The 22,210-nt window shown below is 29.0% G+C and overlaps 1 protein-coding gene and 1 non-coding gene across 2 annotated transcripts; one reads left to right on the forward strand and one right to left on the reverse strand.

Annotated features, from left to right (window-relative positions):
- Positions 1 to 9,139: 9,139 nt before the first annotated feature.
- Positions 9,140 to 12,480, forward strand: LOC116775746 (neural/ectodermal development factor IMP-L2-like). The gene is made up of 7 exons (XM_032668724.2): positions 9,140 to 9,272; positions 10,063 to 10,219; positions 10,907 to 11,079; positions 11,245 to 11,407; positions 11,527 to 11,714; positions 11,854 to 11,983; positions 12,058 to 12,480. The coding sequence occupies exons 2-7, from the start codon at positions 10,105 to 10,107 to the stop codon at positions 12,060 to 12,062; spliced, it is 774 nt and encodes a 257-aa protein (XP_032524615.1). The 5' UTR covers positions 9,140 to 9,272; positions 10,063 to 10,104; the 3' UTR covers positions 12,063 to 12,480.
- Positions 12,481 to 16,067: 3,587 nt separating this feature from the next.
- On the reverse strand, positions 16,068 to 16,140 carry Trnak-uuu (transfer RNA lysine (anticodon UUU)). Its single transcript has one exon. It is a non-coding gene; the product is annotated as a tRNA-Lys (tRNA).
- Between the last annotated feature and the right edge of the window lie 6,070 nt (positions 16,141 to 22,210).

Here is a 22,210-nt window from a genome sequence, read left to right on the forward strand (position 1 = left end):
AAAATTATCTATAAAATGAGACGTATTTAACGCGGCGGCATTAACTAGACAGAATTTAGCGACAGTGGTTGGTAACTAGGCTTACTTATACGTAAAAACCGCTACCCAAAATTTTAATCTTACCTTAATAAATTAGTAATTATAAAATCGTACGTCATACGTCTGAATTATGAATATTTAATTTGTTCAAAACACCATCAGAACCGGTTTAATTGAATTAATATATTTTGATTCACTTTTAAGCCAAAAATTTTATCACATCTGTTTTCTTAATAACAATATTTAAATATTTTTTCAATTATTATACGTCGTAAAAGATTCAGAGCACTTAAATTTTCGAAGTAATAACACGTGGCTATAAAAATAAATACTCAATGGCTTCTGTAATCAAAAAACGTTCTTAGAAGGTTAATTTAATGATAAGAATATGTCTGTGCTTATGTTCAGTTCTGGTAAAATTTCAATGACCTCAATTTAAGGGTATACAAGAACGTCGATTTAACTTAACACAACTCATAGTTTTAAGACGATCTCAGTGTGTTTATAGTTACAAATAAAAATTATATGATACGATTTAAAAATATAGGTTTATTTCTTCATGAAATTTTTGACAATTTAAACACAATGACAAGTTTAGGGTCTCGCGAATGGCTTTAATCGTAACGTTTTTTGTTATTTAATTTGATAATTATATTTTAAATTTATTTATTTAAAAAATTAATAGATTTTTTTAAATAGAATTTTAATAAAAAATTTAATTCCATAGCAGACTTCATTGTTTGATTAATTTTATATCTCATTAATATTAGTAGGTGCTAGGAATAATTATAGAGGTGAAACAGAATTTACTCCGAAGTATTTTTTTTTTTTTCATTACAAGAACCCAGAATATCTCAAATTAGTTTTGAGATCTGACCTAATTGTTTTCTTTAGGAAGCCGAGCAATTATAGTAATTTAGCTTCTTTCATTACTTTCAGCCTAGAATAAGGTCTTTGATATCGACAGCTATTAATGGTGAATCCATATAAAGCAAACTATATATAATAATAATCTTGATAATATTTTATACACAATAAATCTCTGTCCATACCATTTTAATAAATAATCCAAATATATTATTTTATTAAATCTATAATAAATTTGATTTATTGAAAGTCCTGAACGACTACTGTTTGTTAACAACTTATTTTGTTGACCCAGTTGATTCTCATTGTTTTTTAGTACAAAATAATACAAACTCAACAACAAAACGTCATTAATATTATATTTTTCATACAAATAAGCGTGGAAATTGTAATATAGAATGCACATTCAGTTTATAATGTAAAGTTTTTATGAACGGATGTTGGTTTTGCTTAATATATAAAGGAAATGAATGTGTAAATGGTATGTATTATATGTGAAAATTGTTTTTCATCATTAATGTGATATGGAGAACAGTTGTATCCTGGAATCAGTTTTGTTCTTGCCTTAGATAAAATGATCAACTTATTGCTGTGTCGTGAAAAGCCTACAATATATTTATATATTGAGATCTCAGATTATCGCGGGTATTCGTTTAAATAAAACTAATATGATCGTATTTGATATACGTTCTTTAATATTTTAGGCCAATACTCCCGACATTTCGGTTACTTTGCAGGCGTGATCACGGACAGACGAGATGGAAATCATTTCTTTCTTTCTATCTTTTAAGGTTATAATTTTAGTTTGACCTTTCGATTTTATACGAATTAATTAAATATATTACGTATTAACCTGATAATATCTATATCGATAATTTATCTCACATGATTTACATAAAGATCCAGTTAAAATTAATAGTTTAATTGTATGCTTACAAACAAAATAAACGACACGTATTTATAACTAGATATTGGAAATGAAGTTAAACGCTTGCTTCATTTATAATAAACATAACCTGGTATTACTTTTCTATGAACAAATTAGTATCGATTATTCAAAGATATCTTAAATTGATCTCACTTACAGTGTGTACTATTAGTGCGAGTGAATATTATTAATTCTAATTTAAAGATAGAACCTTATAATTTAACTCGTCGTTTTATAAGAACAACATTACTTTATTAATTGAAATTGTTTTTTCTCTTGGATATATATAATTTCTAAATACATTTGCTTTTAATGACAACAGATTCGTTAACTCAAATGTTTAATCTGAACGCTATATCTACCAACTTCAATGTGGAAATCAATTGAAGTTAAACTTATAATATTATTGTTCTGGTTCAGAAAATATAATCAATAATAGTCACTTATAAAGCAAGATCTCGCCCCAACAAACAATGATTTTCATATATATGAATAAACACAAATGTCATTATTAAATACCCAGCTTTGATTAACAAACTAAACACAGGCTTGAGGCCGGAGCTTGTGTGTTGACGAATGGGCTAATCATTTTAATAATAACACGCCCACGTTATATTAGGCTGGGTACATACTGACGACTGATTTGCAATATTATTTAAATTCATTAATTAATAAAAAGAAATATATAATCGTATGTCATAAAGACTTTGCTAGGTCAAAATTGCAGCGAATGTGGAACTATCCTAAACATCAAGGGCTCGATCTATAAAAGTAGATTATAAAGGAGATTTAAACCTCCTCACAGCCGCTTTGTTGTTATAATTAGTATCGGATAAAGGATAATCTTCTCAAAGACGTCTTAAAAGATATTCATACCAGTTCAAGGTTTAATATTTTATAGAATAATCTTAAAGCAGACAACTTCGCGTGTGCTGTTTCTGTCCTCATTGCGTATTTTTATATAGAAATAACTAAATACTATAGTTATATAAATTAATTAAGTGTTATAAATCAAATAGTTATCGTAATTATTATCTTCAATTTATAGGAACATTAATTGGACCAATGATGTTATTTAATGATGACGTCATGTTATTTAATGGTGACGTCACTGGAATAACAAACGAAATCAGCATAACAATTTCATTAAGTATATTATAAGGCCGGTCATAAAAATGATAACACCCCGCTGTTACTTGTTAGATTACAGTTAATTATCGGTTATTGGTATGGCGACAATTTAACTGGCTTTTGATGGAGTTGGGGAACAACAACACGGTTACGGAGGCTATATATCATGACAGATTTTCTTATAGTTATGTATACATAGATACATTCTTATCTAATCTAAGGTAACGTATATATTTTTTTCTTTTCTTTTCTTTTGTTATTATGGCACCTTACAGCACCTTATAAACATTTATAAATGGCAAAACTACAGACTCTTCGTTTGTATTTCAACAATGCATACATATAGTAAGGCTAAGAAAGGCAAGTATTGAAAATTCGTATATGTTATCAGGATCTATATGTCTCTGAGTTTAGATACATTCAAGTTTGAAATATATTCTCGTTACAAATAATTGATTACATGTTGAATGTTTCTTTCAATATTTCGTTTTTTTTTTATTTTCTAATTACTATATAAATTCATTATAATTGATAAACCCACGAGGAAGAATGGAATCAATCAAAGGATTATAACACTATCAACTTCTATGAATTAATACATCTCATAACCTTAATAGTCTTTTTATTGTTATCTCAACATTTTTCAGTTAGAATTCCGGGTTATTTATATGGTAACCCTCTTTTTTTATTTCACTAGTGTTTTTCTGCGACGTCGTCGGTTTTTAATTCAGAAACGAGTTCAAATTGAAAAATATAAAATGTTTTAAAATAATAGATATAGTTACCAGTGAACAGCGACATCTATCGTCTGTTTCAAGTGACATACTAAATGTAACTGTTACGCCTTGATCCAACAGGGACTACACTCAATCTATGTAAAATTTCTTGTTTGCCCGAAAGATTAACACACATAAACACTTCTTCACAAACCGTCACATTTATTTCATTTACTGCTTCTAATATTGAACTATAAACATGTTAAAAAAAATATAAGTTTTATGTTCAAGAAGAATTCGATGTTCTTATTTTAAATCGCTTTTTTTTTTTATTCTAACCTAATATCCTCGCTATACATCCCTGCACATGGATAATTGTTGTCAAAGTATTCTTATCGATTTCTCAACCTCACGCCGTTCTTGGAAACAGTCGCACCTCATAAATAAATAATATATGGAAATAACCTAAATTTTAAAAGGACGTTTATAGAGCAAATATTCTCTTTTTTTCCAATAATATGAAGTAATATTTACATAAAAAAAATAATTAGGTTTTAAAAACTGGCTGATTTTTAATTTTACCTCGAAATTCTCTGATATTTTTTTTTATTAAAAACAAAAAAAAAATCATTTATAACAAAATCTATATATAAGTTATTTGCCATACAAAAACGAAAATTTAAATTAATAAAAAAAAAGAACATAAGGTTTTTCTGTTCAGTCTGAGAACTTTCCAATTTTGGTTAGTAAAAAAATATATACGTTTTACATATGATAACATAATAATTATTTGACAGTTTTTTTACGTCTGTACATCTAGACTATACGTTAAAATAAAACTGTCCACAGTCTGATACCTCATTTATCTTATAGGAACGGAGATTATAATTACATTACATCTTTAAGGATTATTCTCGAGAAGGATAAAAGTTTTGATAAAACATCGCATGTGTCCTACAGAATTTTAATAGCTCATAAGCAATGAGATTTCCAATAAAACAATTTATCACCACTGCTATGAATATCAAGGTAAGAAAAAGGGTGAACATTTTCGAGATAGTTTCAGTGTAATTGGTGCATTTGGCCCTAATTAAAATAAGGTACGAAGGGTCACAACCTCACAAAGGATAAAGTTATAGTTGAAACTCTTTGAACATTTGTAATGTTATATATAACCTTTGACAATTTCTAAACTTTCACAATTTCCACTACTTTCATCCTTTTAAATGTATATAATCAAAAACTCCGATCTGAATGAATTATCACCAAAATTAATAATTATGTATATAACACATTTAATAGTAATAATTGAAATGTGAAAGTCTTTATTTTATCTCTCGTCCAATTATTAAGTCAGTCATGGTAAGGTATATAATAACCATCTGTTCTAAGAATTATGTGTTTCCTTGTCACAAACGACCGTGAGATTTCAAATCAAACTCCTATATTTCATACATTCTAGAGTGGTGTTATGTTATGAGGAAAATTTAAAGGCTGTCTTGGAATAAAAAATCCAGGTGTCTCTGTCCAACACGTAGAATAATGAATATAATGAAAAAAAAATATAAAATTTTAATTCTCTTACTTACTCTCACTGGATTTTGATATTATGAATTTCTTTGAAATACTTCATTAAAGGAATTAAGGCGAAATTGTAACGTCCAAAGGCTTTACGATTAAAATTGAGAAGCTTGGTTAAGGATGCTCTTTATTTCAGCCTAAAAAATATACGTATAGAATCTAGTAAAATATTACAACGTTCGTATTGTATAAGATTTAATTATTGTTGTGACACGCGAATATTAATTGAGGATTAATCTATTAGGGATCCCTTATAGCCTGAGGCCTACCGGGTTAACGAACACACAGAATAAATTAACCGATCTAATTATGCGACATGTGAGTTTATGAAAACGTTTTAAAAAGAAACCATCTTGTCTCTAACGTCCTTGGCATAAGGAATATTTCAGTTGTTCCGACGAGATCCGTCTGTATTGAGACGGATCAAACACACTGGGTGATTTATATAATTTATTGGGTGAAAACATTTTTATAAATAAGTAATCGCTGTAAGCAGCTGAAAGAATATATACATTTAATGTCGATTTTATAATAATTATAGTACGTTAGAAAATACAGTAATTTTTCAGTCACTTGCCTAAGCTGTTATAGAGGGGGTAAATATTATATTTATATTATATTATAGGGGGTATATATTAATAAAGCGGATATATATTATCAAATTAAGTAATTCCATACAACCGTGAACTGACTCCCTTGTCCCTAGTAATCAAATGATTCCCGGTAATCACAAGGAAATCAAGACAACATTACAAGAATTTATTACGTCAGAAATAAAATTGTTCTCCGAGTTCTGGAATTTCCAGTCAATGTTAATTGTTAATTGAGATAACATTTAACCAGGAATATTTTTCATTTAATTTATATCTAGAAATTTAAGCGTGTACTGAATATTCTAAAGTATTTAAATTAGTTCAAAATAGGTTTTTTTTCTTCAAGTACTTATAGGTATTTTATTTATATCTATCGTAATATTTTTTCTGCATGAAGTTTCCATTGCTATTTATAGTTTTTAAAGATTATCGATTCTGTTTAATTATAGCTGAGTAAAGGCTCAGTAAAGGATAAAGGCACACTCTAGCCTTAACTCTAATTGAGAGTTTAATTATTCTGTCCATAAAAATTTTCTTTTCAGAACTCAAAACTCTTTCTGGTGCCTAATATTTTACAGGCTACCTGGGCTCTTATTTTCTTTTTCCATCATCCTAAGATTTAGTCTACAACGACATAGGTCAATAGTGATCAATCAGCCCTAGCATTTTCTGACCTGATTGAAAGAACTTTGACCCTCTGTCCTAACCGATCTTCTTTTGAGACATCAGAAGTTTGCAAACAAAAAAGGTATCGTTGTTTGAGTTGACACTTTAATATACTATATTTGTGATCGACTTACTTAACAGAACACGTCTATGTTTCAGTGGCCGCCCTTGTATCCTTCCACGTATATACCTAAGGGTGTGTATTGGTATTGAGATTCTAAGGAACAGTTCCAATTAGGCGCAGTTAACTAAGAATTAAAATAACTTGTGATAATTCTGAACTCAGTTTCGAAGGATACGATGATAAAACTGAAAGCTTCAACCCTTCTTGTTATAACTGATAAAGAATAAATCTCATCTGAATCCAAATTTTTTTATTTTTTTTTTATCTCACCATATCAGGATGATGTATTGAGGAATGTTTATACACAAACCAGCTCAAACTTGCGTTAGAGAGTTACTTATCTGAATTATTATATAAAACCTCTTTGTTCCAAATGACATTTACGCAATCTTATGTGATATTTAAATGCAATTTCACACAATTTTGTGTGTTTTTTTTAGGATACCCTCGCATGTCATATTTTTTATATACGTATGTATATATTGATGTTTGTGTCACGTTCATAAATCCTCACTCCATTCACATTGTAATCACATTTTTGTGACGCGTTCACAAAAATTTGTCGATTAATCTAAACTCTATTACTGTAGCATAAGGTTTATTAAATTTACATATAAATATTGACACATGACACCCGTAGATGTTAAGGTGGAAACGAACCTGCTCAAAGAAAAGCTGCGACTATAACGATTTAAATATAAATTGTATATGAAAGAATAAACAAATAGCCGTATACATAATCTGGATTAAGCGGATTAAAAGTTTTGAAATAGAACCTTAAAGTAAAGTTAAACCATGATAACGATTTTTAAAATAACTGTTCTACTAAGCCTTAAAATATTTATATAATAAAAAAAATACTGATGTTTGAAATCAGAACGTTATGCGATTGATATTTTTAATAAATTAAAAAGACAACCAATTCCATAGTAATTACTAAGGTCTACCTCTGTCTTAACATAAACTACGCCACAAATAACACGTGGCATACACGAGTGCGTCGTAAGAAAAAAATCGTATGTTCATACAAAAAAGTCACCCAACGCTATGAGTCATTAGTTCTCAAAAATATACTCTACTAGATACGAAGTAGATTATTGCTCGGTGGGGATTTTGATAAAAATTAAATCTTATACGGAAAAACGAATGAATGATGAACGAAAAATAACAGCTATACTCGTATTGTACATCGTTTGACAGACAACGATCGACTGATTTGTGATAATATTGAGTTATGTACAAAGGTAACAATTAAATAATAAAAATATTCACTACAACAATATCTTATATACTATTTAAGATATAAAAGGTGAAAGAAATATTCAGGTCCAAAGTCTTAAGAACTAATGACAGTTTATATAGACCACACAGTTTACGCTAGTATATATTATATATTTAGTATATTACAGTCCACTAAGAAATCCTTTGAAACCTTACTTTATAAACAAAAACATTGACTTATTGTTCTGCTATAATTTTATTTAAAATCTAAAAATAACTCACACTTTTATCATAAAACATTTTCCATAATTTGCAATTTAAATTTATCACTCTTAAAATAGCTTTAGAATTTTTTCAATAGAATTCTTTTAATAACCAGACGTGCTTAGATTATCTCGTAAATAGCTCCTTTTCGCAATTTTGTATGTATTTTATTGTATGACCTAACAAATTTCTATATATACACAACCAAAACTTGCTTCATAAAATTAATTTGGTTGTACCAAAATAAATGTTTGAATGTCACTTAATTGCTCTGCCCACAGCTTCATTTGCAGTCATGGAAAACAAGTGACCGTAAATTGCGTGCAACATGTACGAATAATAATGTGATATGATAAAATTGAATGATAACATTACAAAATATAATGTTTTAAAATAAACTATATATATATTATCCCTTCATTTATGATGTATCAAATAAAAACGTAAACATATTCGTTTAAATTTCGCCCATAAATCGATTTGAGAACCGTGATGAATGTAATTTAGATTCTAGCCCACCATTCCACTTCTATTGTCTAATGGAGAACAATGTTCTATATATAAAAATGAAAATATGTATGTGTTAATGTATATATAAAAATTATATAATGATAATAATATAATAAGATCAGTTTTGGGTTAGATTACTTAAGGAAAAAGGTCCTATCAGAAATATATATATCTATATATATATATATATATATATTTTTTTTTTTTCATTCAAGATTAAATGAATAAAGCTGCCATTTCACGTCTAGTATATGAATCGTGGCTATGTCCGTTCAGTTCTAGGGACAATTTTACATACATGATGTAACAGCTCATAAAATAACGTAATAATTTTATATCAAGCAAGAAACTTATACATTAAATTCACTAGTAAAAACATAATACAACAGAAAGAATAAAACATACAAACATACAAATATTTTTTATATATATTAAATGTAAATAATGAATTACATACAAACTATCTGTTATAAATATATTTAATCATTAGGCGAAAATGAAAAGTCCTCAATCAATCCAGATTTTCCTGTTCATCAAATGACGTAGTGAAGTCACTCCAGCGACGTATATAAGGGTTGGGATTGTCTCTTAGTTGTATTGCGCTGAAAACACTCTCACGGGAAACATCTAAGGTATGTCACGTTCATAAAACCTATACAAACCAAACATTAATATTACAATAGCCTTAATTTTTTTTATATATATTATACTTTTTATTTTTGGGTACATTCGATTAATTTTTTTTTTAAATTGTGTTTTTTATTGAATTTTTTTTTTTAATTCTAAGTAAATTATTGTACATGTATCCGAATTTTTTCGAATAATGTGCTTCTTTCATAAAGTAGTTGCATTTTTTTGTTTGTAAAAATATTTAAATTCCTCCAAAGAAATGTCAAACCAATGACACGGTTTAAATTTTTTTTTACTTTTAATCCATTTTAATCGAATATTGGTCTTATAAAAAATAGACGAAAAGTTATATTAAATTATACTTTTGCCTTTATGATATACCGTGTCAATGTTAGCGTTAACGTTACACAAACTGACAGATCTTAAGATGTCTTGACATTATTAATCTTTTGAATAACAAAAGCAAATAAAATAAATAAACGAATAAATATTAATAGCTGTTTATTCTGTTCAAACAATTAACACAATCACGACAATTCTGCAAATCTTTTCAGTATAGTAAAATACAGTATGACGATCCCCTTAAATTCAGTTGCAGTCAGATAAAACTAAGGATCATTTAAATGACGGCTTCCTTTTTACAATTTCTTGCCTTTTCTAGTAACAGCTTGATATAATAATTATATTGGACTATTATTGTATATGATACGATGTTATGGATTGGGATTTCCTAATCAACCTGAACTTTTTATTTTGTTTTAGTGTCATAACCAACATATATTTTTGTTTCAGCTTTTTATAATACTCACCGACCGCCATCTAGTGAACATAAAGATGATTTGCTTAGTGTCGCTACTCGTCGCTACGGCGCTAACATCCCAATGCTTTGTCGAAACCAATGCATTAGTAAATCCTAAAATTGAAATGGACAACAACTTGTTACCGGACGGTGAGAACCAAAAAAACTGCTCATTTAATAGAAACTTCTTAAAAAGTCCATTAACTTTAATTATTTAATATTCGATGATTTCTCCGACACACGACTTCTATTGAATATACAAAGCGGTTCTAAAATTCACGAATATCAAAACTAGTGAACATAATCGAATTCTGTTTTTGCGTGCATGATACGTAAATATAGAAGGATTTGCTGACCTATATTTTATTGTTATAACTTTCAACAGTTTTGAGTCTCGCTTTTTTATTAATTTTTTTCCACGATATTGATCGCTTTTGAGCACCAAAAGCAAAGAAAAACACATATCGTGATATTGTTTTACTTTGATGACAAAATCTAAGTAACCGTCTATAAAAAGGATAATAAAAATGTGCTAGTAAAAATACGCAAACTAATATTAAGATATTTCGAAATATATTCAACATCTGGCCAACATTGAATTACAGATGACCAGACAGAGATTCTGATTATAAAGTGTAATGTAGTGTTACAAAAAAAAATCCCCGGTTGCGTTGACTGTTTTAAAAACACTGAATGAATCTGTAGTATTTCACTCCATTTTATGGAACATAAAAAAAATCCAGCAACCTGCATAATTACCTGTCATTTAGTTCCACTATTCGCCACTGCAGCGCTCGGTGTAGCTTTTACAATGTATTATCATTAAACTTGTTTTAGATGTGTTACCCGTCCACCGTACTGCACAACGTAATGCTTACGTGAAAATATCAACACCACCGCCTGAGAGCGTGAATTTTATACCGGGGACAGCACTTGTCTTAGAATGTGAAGTACAAGGTCATCCATTACCAATCGTGGGTTGGTTGAAGAATGGGGTGCCCTTGTCTGATGTAAGCTAGTTTATTATTGCTCTTTAATATTTATAGTTATATTATTTATGTCACTTTAACCCTATTTATTGTTTCAAGAACTTTCTTAACTAAACTTATATATTTTAAGTCTTTCGTTATGTTTGACACATTTTGTAACCTAACTTAATTATATCACAATTTCAGTTTGAAGAAGAAGTAAACGAGATCCTGCCGATGCATCCTTCGGGTTACGGTCGCATGATTAATCGATTAGTGATAAGTGATGCGGAGAATGAAGATGTCTACACTTGTGTTGGAACTGCTGGTTTAAAAGAAGCCGTTGCTACTACTACCGTTTTTGTTGAAGGTAAAAATTTAAAACACCTCAATAGTAAGAATAACAATACAATATTTATGTTATTGCTATTTTATTTTGATAGGCTAATTATGTGGAAAATATTATTTATTTATTTATTTATTTTGCAGCAAACCAACCGTTTTTAACATCTAAAATGTTTTCAACCAAGCCAATAATCACTGGGTTCTATCTGGACATCTTTCAAAACATGGGTACAAGCCTCACTTTACCTTGTAGAGTATACAGTCCCCTTAAAAGTCAATTATACTGGATTGATAACAATGACAATATTGTTTATGGAAACAGCAGAATGCGGGTAAGAATATAAACTATATTAAAAATAGTTTAATTAATCACTAGCAATATTCAATTTACTTAATTCAATAGAGTTCATATTTATAACTCTTGATTGCCACTTGAAAGCGCCATCTCTTAATTACTTTTAAAACTACTAGGTGCTGCCATCTGGAGATTTGCACATAAAGAATTTGGCTTGGGAAAACATGGGTGGTTACACTTGTACCGTAAAAAATGCATTTGGAAAAGATTCAATGAATGCTTTCTTATACCCCGTAAAACCTTCAGGTAATTGATTGAATCATTTTATTCATTTTATACATTTCAAAACGTAAATTTATAAGTTAATTTATTATTTCCAGAATAAATCAACTTATTCCGGACTGAGTTACCCGCCGATGATATTCCGACGTTCCTATATAACATAATATTATTATAAATTTAATTTATTACTAGGATTAAGACGTGTAATATACTGTGCTCACAAAACCGTTTTATGTACTTATTATTGTTTAATTTTTGAAGGTTATTTTAGACGGTGTGGTGTATCTATTGAATAATAGATGGCACTAACTGCATTAGTTTTTATATAAAATTAGTTATTTAAACATATCTGAAATTATTTAATGCGTAACATAATTTTTAAGTTCAACATATTAGTTTAAAGTCTTAATTGTTACCGATTTTTAATATAACATTATTTTTAATTTCGTTGTGAGCGAGATATTATTTATTTATTATTTAAAGTTTTCTGTGATTCCTCATAATAAATGTTTTATTATTAATACACACTCTTTTTCATGCCTTAACTAAATTACACCTTATCAACAAGCTTTTTACATGTAAAAAAAATCATGTGAGATATTTCCATTCACTAATCGAAGCGTGGATACGAAGATTTCTGAAATGGAAACTTAAAAAATGACTATGGGTTGGAACGCAATGACGCTAAGGGTAAAAAAATATATGTGAGTTAGAAGAACGTGAGAACACGTCATTAGTTCTTATAATAACGTAACATTAACAACATAAATGTTCATGACTCAATTCCTTTGAATGCGTATTTCACAATTTATTAAAAAAAAAAATAGCAAATTGACATCTTACAACTAATATCATGAGTCTTAAAGTCTTATAAATAAGAATCATTTTAGCGTGATGTGATTAATGAACTGATTCCCTTAATATAAATTGTAATGACATTTTAATAAGTAACATTCCATACACATAAATTAAACTCTTTGTTAATATACATAAAAGCTAATATTAAATGTTTTAAGTTTAACCTTTTTAAAATGTTACTCGGTCATGTAAATGGATTCTTTAAACTATGAAATGAATGGAAAGGCCGATGTCATTCGTATTTTATTAATATATATATTAATAAAATATAAACAGATATTTTTAGAGCTTACCATCCAAATGATTGTGACCAAATGAATGTCTGAAACTGAAAATACATAGTTTATATAAAAGCTTAATTATATTTTGAAACATTTTACTGACGGAAATACGATATTAAATTTAATTGAATTTTGACAATATTGTTAAATATAAACGATTAGTCAAACAAATCTCGAATTAACTGATAGCTGATTTCGCTATATCAATTAACTTTTAAGATTACAATATATGTATTGTATATTTGGTTTTTAGAAACAGAGATGGGAGTACAAGTAAAATACATCGGTGTAGATCAAAGACAATAAACAAAAGGTTACGAAACATCAGACACATCACATTGAATAAATTTAAAACTAGCAAATGCACGCTACTTCGCTCTACGGATGTGTCATTGATTTAAATAAAAATTACAATATCTGGTCAATAGAACTTCCAAAATAATACATTGACGTAAAAACAAATGAAAAATACAATTACTACATTATATACAATAAAAGGTATTTCAAATAAATCCTTAAAATATCAATCATTCCAAAATTTGTAATTTTTTTTTCAACAACCAGGTTAAAGACTACTATAAAATTTTCAAGTTTTTTCGCGAATACTTCTTACATATAAAAATAATTATTTTCACTTTAATTTAATTCAAAATTACCACATTTAATGCTGTCATAAAACGTATATTCTATTCAAATAATGTGATTGAGTTAAGCAACATTAGGTATAACAAGAATTGGTCTAATTCGTGACCGTTAGACTTCACCGAGATGTTCAAGGAAGCGATATTAAAAATTTAAAGGTTACACTTGAATAACGTCTTGAATATGAATCAATGAGATATAAATCAGTATGATTACAACAAGTTCGCATACACTACACACGAGACGTCTCTCGTTTCTCACATACAAATCTACGTTAATACTATGTGAATTAAGGAATGCCTAACTGTCAGCGCTGCGTATTTAGTGTGATGCAAAACTGGGGTAACTATAGTGTAATATTAACACAAGTTTGAAACGTTAAAATGACGTTTAAAGTAAGGTTGTTAATTAGTAATTCATCACACGTGGTAGCATTGACGTGTTTACATGAATTAAAAACGTTAAATTATACGTTTTTAATGGAGACCTGTGGTAGTGTAACCGTTTATTAAGGTATGGCAATTTTTTTATAAGATCGTATCTATTGTTAAAGGTTTTTTTGTAAACAACCAAAGCAACAAACGTTTCGTTTCTCACGGGGAGGACTTTTGTTTGTTGTCAAAATATTATATTTTTGTTTAAACCGAAATTAGTTTTTTTATGGCTAACTAATATAAGATGTATTAATATGTACAATAGTAATATAAATACCAGGTTGAGCTTTTAAAATGTTTCGCGGACATTTTAATTACTGAAAAAATTTATTCTCTATCTCCCTCTCTCTACAGGAAGAGAGAGAGATATAATAATTATTAGTTTGGAGTTAGTATCATATACATGTACAATACTAACCATGACAAATAGAATTTTTTTTTTATTTTGTTTCTTATATATGTATATAGGCATAATATAGATTGTGTAACATATTTTAATTGATGATGTAATATAACTACAGTCTGATTTGAAGAGCTTTTCAATGTCATCGTTAAGTAACAACTCCAATTAAAAGTTCGATATAGAATTTAAGCAACAATTAGTCCATCAAAAATAATCCGTGTTGAACGCCCTGACAGATCCGTGTTGCTACCGTGACAGACGGACGGGCGAGATTTTTTATACATCAACTCTCCCTTTCATCACTGGATACTATTGTATCGGATGTTCTGACAGTTTGGAAATTCAATTGAGACGTGACCGGCAACGTCCGAACTTCTTAATGTCAGCGTACGAAGCTTTTTATTTATACTCCATAAATTATACTTTTAATAAACGTGGAAATTTTAAGATTTTTCTAATCACGTAACAAACTGCAACGCTTGGCGTGTTGATTTTTTTTAGTGTGTTTATATGAAGATGAAACGGAATCAGTATCAAATTAAAATTTAACAAAATTGAAATCTAAAAAATATTGATTAAATATTGTATTAGTCTTCGCAAAAATGAGTTATCATTAAAATAGCTGAAATTCCATGCCATTTCCATGTTAGACACACGCAGAAATATTTTTTTCATACAAAAAACTCTATTATTATTATTATTAAAGTAGATAATATTAATTGAGATACGTCAAACATTTCGTGTGGAAAACATGTACTAAGCGTATTAACATTTATTTCAAACGCTTTTACAAATACATTATTCTTCAAACTCAATAGTATTTCATTACCAGAAGACACGAACTGACAACAGGTATCTGAACCGTAAATGTAATGATGCAAGCTCCAGATACGATTGTGAGCTGTGACGCCTCGTAACACGTGATTTACGAAACCTTGCTGTTAGAAAATATTAACATATTTTTCAAAATATCTTCCCTACATCGATACAATTCAGTGATTACTGTGTCCTTATACACGATCAGCATTAATTTATAGATAAAAAAATGCTTTTTTTGTTTTAATAATGTGAGCTATAAAATGTATATAGGAATTCTTTTGTTTTTAAATATAATTGGTAATGCATGCAACTGTATGAATAGTTATAAAGGAATGGCTTTCATGATTTTAAGGTTATTTTCATGTTTCAGTGTTGATAGATTACTTTATATAATTTTTTTATCACCAATTTTACATTTTATAGACCTGTTTATTATCTTTAACTTTTTTTGAATTTGCAAATTTGCTTCAAACGTTTGATAACCGCAAAGTCACATGTATAAATTAAAGTCAAGATATTCTTTCTGATCGCATAAAAAGGCTTTGACATATCTGTATTATATATACAAATATATTATGTATTATTTGCTTTGTTATAATAATTAAACAAACAACATAGGTACGGAACCTCATCAGGATATCGATATAAATTTAATAAATTCACCAAAAATTCGCCCGAACAGGGACTTGAACCCTGGACCCTTGGATTAAAAGTCCAATGCTCTACCGACTGAGCTATCCGGGCTGTGACTATAGTGGGAAGTAGAGCTGTTATATTAAAATATTTAAAAAAATAAACAAATTAAATTTATAAACTATTCATAAGAATATCTAACCTGGTCTATTTTTATAAATGTATTAAATATTAGATCGTTTTAAATTACTTTGGTAACCCGAGCGTGAGACAATAACGAACAACACCATCCGTTATATAAAAGGCAATTTGCATATTACGATGGTTAAAAATTCCATAGATTCACCTTGAGATCTTCTTGAGATTATTTCGTACTTAGCTCCAGAACGAGTCAAGGTTCACTGTAATAATATGTATTATGTACATCGTTGAAACGTACTAGGAAAAGGCGATGTCCTTCAACTTGTTATCAAAAAGCTGTAAGTAAATTAATAAAAGCTCCATCTAGCGGCGGCTTTCCGCTAGTGGTATTTCCGCTTTCCGCTAAAATGTATTTTTTTTTTTATCTGCTTTAAAGAGAATATATGTGATATTTTTAATCACATACTCTAAATGTACGGTGCTATGTATAGCAAGGATGTTGTACAACAATTTTAACTATATAACTAATAATACAAAATTAATGAAACATTTTTTTTAATTCTGTATGATTGCTTGAAATTAAAATGTCAACAATTAATCAAAGGTCACTGGTTTTTATTGATTCATAGCGATAATTTCGTACGATATTTACACATAAAGTTATACTTTTGTGATACATTAGTATTTTATGAAAGATATAATGAAATAAATTCAATGCTTTGGTAAATGTCAAAAAATACATACAAAACTAACTTCTGAACGGTACTTTGTAATCAAGATAAATTATTTTGCTTTTGTTTATTTAAAAAATATATATTGAAACTTTGCTTATCTTGGCTGTATGACAGAAAACCTGTGTTTGGTGTGAAAGTTCGATCATATGTCCTAAGCTTATATTTTCCGGCTCCCTTCATGAATCGTCTGCATATTGAAGTAAAATATAATTATAAATACGTTGAACAATTTCGGGTCTCAAATTAACAAATATCTGACATTTGATATGAAATTACAATAAAAGTTGGTTTACGGTCCATCTAATAATAATATTTAATTATCCTATAACATTTAATACATTTCAAATATCAGATTCGTAATAAATAAATATTATATTAAAACAACATTTTAATAATATATTATTTAGAGCTAGATTATTAAACACAAAAGTCAAAATTGTTTATGACTTTTTGCACCATACCATAAATTTTATGTCAATGTATGATTAAAATTTATTTAAATTTGGAATATTTGTTTTATTACTTATTTATTTATATTCAATTGTGATAAATTTATAATCATGAATATTTTTGTCTCGTTCCAATTTTATTTAATCTAAATTATTCTGGTTGCATTATTTTTGTTTTGCTCAGTATGTGATGCGAAAGCGGGCTGTCTAAAAATGAACTATCTAGAACGTACAAAAGCCAAAGAAATTAATGTCTTAGAAATGGTAAAAGAATTAAGCTACTGTCGAAGTAAATATATTTTTGTTTGTAATAATTATTGACGTAATAGAAATATTTTATTTATAAACGCTTTCAAATATATAGTGAAAATAAAAAGTTGCTATTTCCATATATAAACGATGTCTTGGGATATTACATAAAAGACTTCTTAACTTAAAAACTATTTACTGTATAAAAAAACTTTGTTTATAATATATTTTCTTCTCCATCACTTGTTTCCAAATTCAAAAAAATATAAACAAAAACTCATTTTGAAACAAAAGAATATCGATTATTCGAATTTGGCCGTCGAAAAGTTAGTTCATGTTACAATAAAACAGTAAATTTCTGAAAAATTAAAAGTGATTACACATTTGATAAGGGAAGATCAGATTAGAGCAGTAGGCATATTGGAAGCGGGCGCTATACAAAGGGTAGTTGCTGAAACTCTGCAAACCGGCCAAAATTTAATCTCCCGGTTATGGTCACGATATCGTGCTACAGGCGATGTCGCTGAACAGGCAGATATTGCTTCACCACTCCTAGACAGGACCGTTTTCTTCAAAATATCGCTTGGAGACAACCCAATATTACAGCTATGCAAATGGTTCAAAGGCAATTTCTGATGAGTCTCGGTTTGGTTTTCATCCGGATTCACGAAAATTAAGGGTTTGGCGAGTTTCTGGTAGACGAAGCCATCTCTAGCATCCACGAGAATTCCATTCATATCAAGGCGGCACTATTATAGTATGAGCTGGTACTCGTATCGGTGCGCGAACCGATCTCATTTGGATAAGAGGGAACATGAATGCACTGAAATACCGCAATGAGGTAGGGGAACCTGTGATTATCCCACACAGGGTAAAAATGTGTCACGAGTTCCTACCCATGCACGATAATGCCCGTGCCCATACTGCTCAGCTGGTATCAACTGTGCTTAGGGAACATGAAATCAGGGTTATGGACCTACTCAGTCCCCCGACATGAATCCAATTGAAAACGCATGGAAGATGTTACAACGAAGAGCTATGGTAAATTTTTCTCCAAATTTGATAACAGAAGAACAACTTTTCCTGCACTTGAAAAGAACCTGGGACCTGATACCACAGCTCGATTTGGATAACTTAATTTTGAGCATGAATAACCGATGCCAAACTCTAATTAATGTTAGGGGAGGAAATACTGATTATTAACTTTAGTTAAATGCCCTTTTTTGTTATTTTATGACTTTAATTTTCATGATTTTCTACATAAAATCAATTATGTACAAAGTAAAAATTACACCCAAAAATAAAATCACAAAAAAATAAATTAGAAATCTCTTTTTATGTATTGAAAGTATAAACTATAATATAAACTTCAATTTCATATATAATTGTTAAAAAAAATACAGAATACAGAATTTCATATAATAAGGTAAAAATTTAATATCCCTAGGCAATGTTGATGTGTGTATTATCAAATCTATTGATTTTGACGTTATGCTTTTCATATTTTTTATTCAACGTTTTGATTTCTTGAACTTTATGAGTTTTTATCGTATATTTCTGCTGATGTCATAAAAAATGGATTTATTATAAAATTCACTACAATGTTAAACAAATCTAAAATAAGATATATTCCATATTTTTTTTTTTATTGACGGAAGACATTTATAAGAATCATGTAAGTAAGCCATGTGATTCAAAATAACTGTTTCGAAGTACTATTATTACATGAAGGTCAGAAAAAGTAAGTGCTGAAAGTACAAAAGAATTGACTCTCCTCCTTTATCATGTCGGTTAGTAATTAAAATTGTATGTAAAACATGTTATAGAGTTAATCCAGTTTAGTTAATAACGCAAGGTTGTGAAAGGAGGTTTTATAACAATAGCTGGAAAACATTTGTCGGAATCTGTGACGAAACATGGCATGTTTGAATTGTCTGTGCATCATTGTTTATTGCTTATTTGGGCGCGAATTTTTTTTCTTTGTTAAATTATTATCTTAGATTTTTTGCTAAATGAAAAAATTCTACTAATAACATGGATCTGTTTTTATTAAAATTTTTGATTTACTAAATCGATAAAGGCGAATATCAAATATATTCGATATATATCTAATTTATGGCTTAAAGGCACAATTTTAAAGTCGTTATTGGTGCAAATAACATCAATTACTGTCCTTCACTTATCTTACGAGCGATTTATCTCGAAACCAGCGAACATTGAACCGCCTCTTACATTCCTAACATTGAATTATTGATCCTATTTCATGATGTTTACAGATCATTTCATGTTTTAACAAAATGCGTGAGAATGGCCATATTAAATTGGTTAGATTTGTTTGAGATGGCCTAATGTTACATAATTCGGTCATCGGCGTAAATAGCTATTTTGTACGTTAATTCTGTCAAGTGCTAAATAGAATTTATATCCTGCATCCTCAATCTTAGGTCATGTTTAGATTAAGAGGATCTTAGGTTTAGAGCAAATAAGAGATTTTGTTTGAAATAGAGAGAAATATGGTAAATATATAAACATATATATGTATATACGTATATATAATTATATTATATTTACAATTCTCCGATACATCAATTTTATTAGAAACAATGTTACATAGCAGCTGGATAACATCGAAGAGTCATCAAAATTTTGTAATATCTTCTTGAAACAGTTACAAAAAACTCTACTTATATATTTCCTAACAAATACACAGCACGTGTATTAGTTTGAACTATTATAATAATTCAATAAGCATAGAAATCCCACGAATTGCATTTATCTACGTAATCAAACAGTGGCTATTCCAATAAAGGTTAATTATTGACAGAGCTTTCACAACGTCTTGCGTTATATGTGAAATCCTTTATGATCTGTGCATTGAACTAATTTGAACCACAAATCGATGATGAGGTCTCAGGAGTCAAATTACGAACGAGATTACCATTGCCGTGAGATTTATAGTTAACGAGAGCACTGAAAGTTATCGAGTTGTGTCATAAATGTATTTGTATGGCGGATCTCTTATACTGCAATACTTTTCGTGAAATATCCAACTGTTGGTAAGGTCGTAATGATCGAAGTAAAAAGTAATTTATATCGTTACTTTAACATTTACTATCATCATTAGCTTTAAGTTTCTAACAAGGTTACTTACGTAAGCCAATATTGAGAGACTACTGTATTTTTTTAACTCTTTTTCTACGCAGCTGTATTAATATATTTAAATATTATCAGGATTCAGTTTTTAGTTATTATATAAACCATGATTAAATTAAATAACATCTCACTAATGGTGGTATTAATATAAACATGAAAATTTTGAATGCACTAGATAAGTATGCAAGTGCAGTGTCGGTTGCGAATAGCACTGCCCCCTCTCTCCCCGTGGGTGTCCGTAAAAAGCGACTAAGGGATATATTTACCAGGAAGATGGGCAGCAGCATCTTCCCGGAACAGGTCACCTATACTGCGCTCGCCAACTCGTCTACCAAACGTGGCGAGTATTGGCAACTCCTCCCTCATGATGACCAAATGCAACACCGCTTGGAAGTTAATGAGGGAGGCCTATGTCCAGCAGTGGACCTCACATGGCTGAAGAGAGAGAGAGATAACTATTACCTGCCATGACCAATGTTTTACTGCGTCTTTAAGTTCATCGAATATAATAAACAAAGCGTTTTGAACGTTTCAAGGACACGACCTTCAGTAATAAAGACGACGACAAGTAAAGAAAATCATTCAAAACTTTCTAATTTCGTGATAAAGAAATACAAAATCTCACTTCATTTTTCTTAATAAACAACTTGGTCTAAGTAGCATTCATTAAATGTGTAAGTAAGCTGCAACATCTCTATCCAAAGCTTCTATATCTTTCTTTTTCTTTTTGTTTCAAAGAAAGATAAATCTCCATTATAATATTATAATGAATGGGCTATTACCGATAACACTAGTCTACATTTCAAAAAGTTTTATTTTACTAACGGAACCTTAAATTTTGCAACGTGACATTTAATTATTGATCACAAACGAAACAATAATATAATATAACACTCTCGTTACTCAGATACTGAGAATACAATAAATCAATACGCATAATGGACTATTGAAAAATCTTCATTTACTCACGAATCGAAGCTATGATACTAGAAAATCATACTCGTGATTGAAAGTATTAATAAAATAAATAGACTAAGTTTTATACTCAACCTTCAGGAAATAGGATGTCTATTATTTCCTTCCTTCCTTCCTCCTATTTCAAAAAAGTTTTCTCGAACGACAGTTTTTTGAACACGCTTTTATAAGCATCACTTGTATGTATGTTTGCATGTAATCAAATTCTTTCACGTTTTTCGTTTCATAAAAAATATGTGAAAAATAAAATTAAAAATAAGCAACCTACGCTTTTTTCACAATAATATTAATATTTTTCGCTCACAATACTATTAATATATTTATCATTATTTCATTACTATAGAAACTTTTGTTAAACTAAAAACATAATCTCCAAGGTTTGTCTATCATGAACAGAAATAGGTTAAAATTTTATAACTGCAGGCGATGTTTATCTTATTTAAACAGAAAAATTATTTTATTAGCCTTGGAATCTAAGAC

The sequence above is a fragment of the Danaus plexippus genome, chromosome 27 (assembly GCF_018135715.1).
Source record: "Danaus plexippus chromosome 27, MEX_DaPlex, whole genome shotgun sequence".
NCBI classification, from domain to species: domain Eukaryota; kingdom Metazoa; phylum Arthropoda; class Insecta; order Lepidoptera; family Nymphalidae; genus Danaus; species Danaus plexippus.

Excerpts from the sequence above, each read along its gene's own strand:
- LOC116775746 (XM_032668724.2), top strand. The coding sequence starts at position 10,105 with ATGATTTGCTTAGTGTCGCTACTCGTCGCTACGGCGCTAACATCCCAA. Across the intron at positions 10,220-10,906 it reads CAACAACTTGTTACCGGACG|ATGTGTTACCCGTCCACCGT; the intron begins GTGAGAACCAAA and ends AACTTGTTTTAG. Across the intron at positions 11,715-11,853 it reads ATGGAAACAGCAGAATGCGG|GTGCTGCCATCTGGAGATTT; the intron begins GTAAGAATATAA and ends TAAAACTACTAG.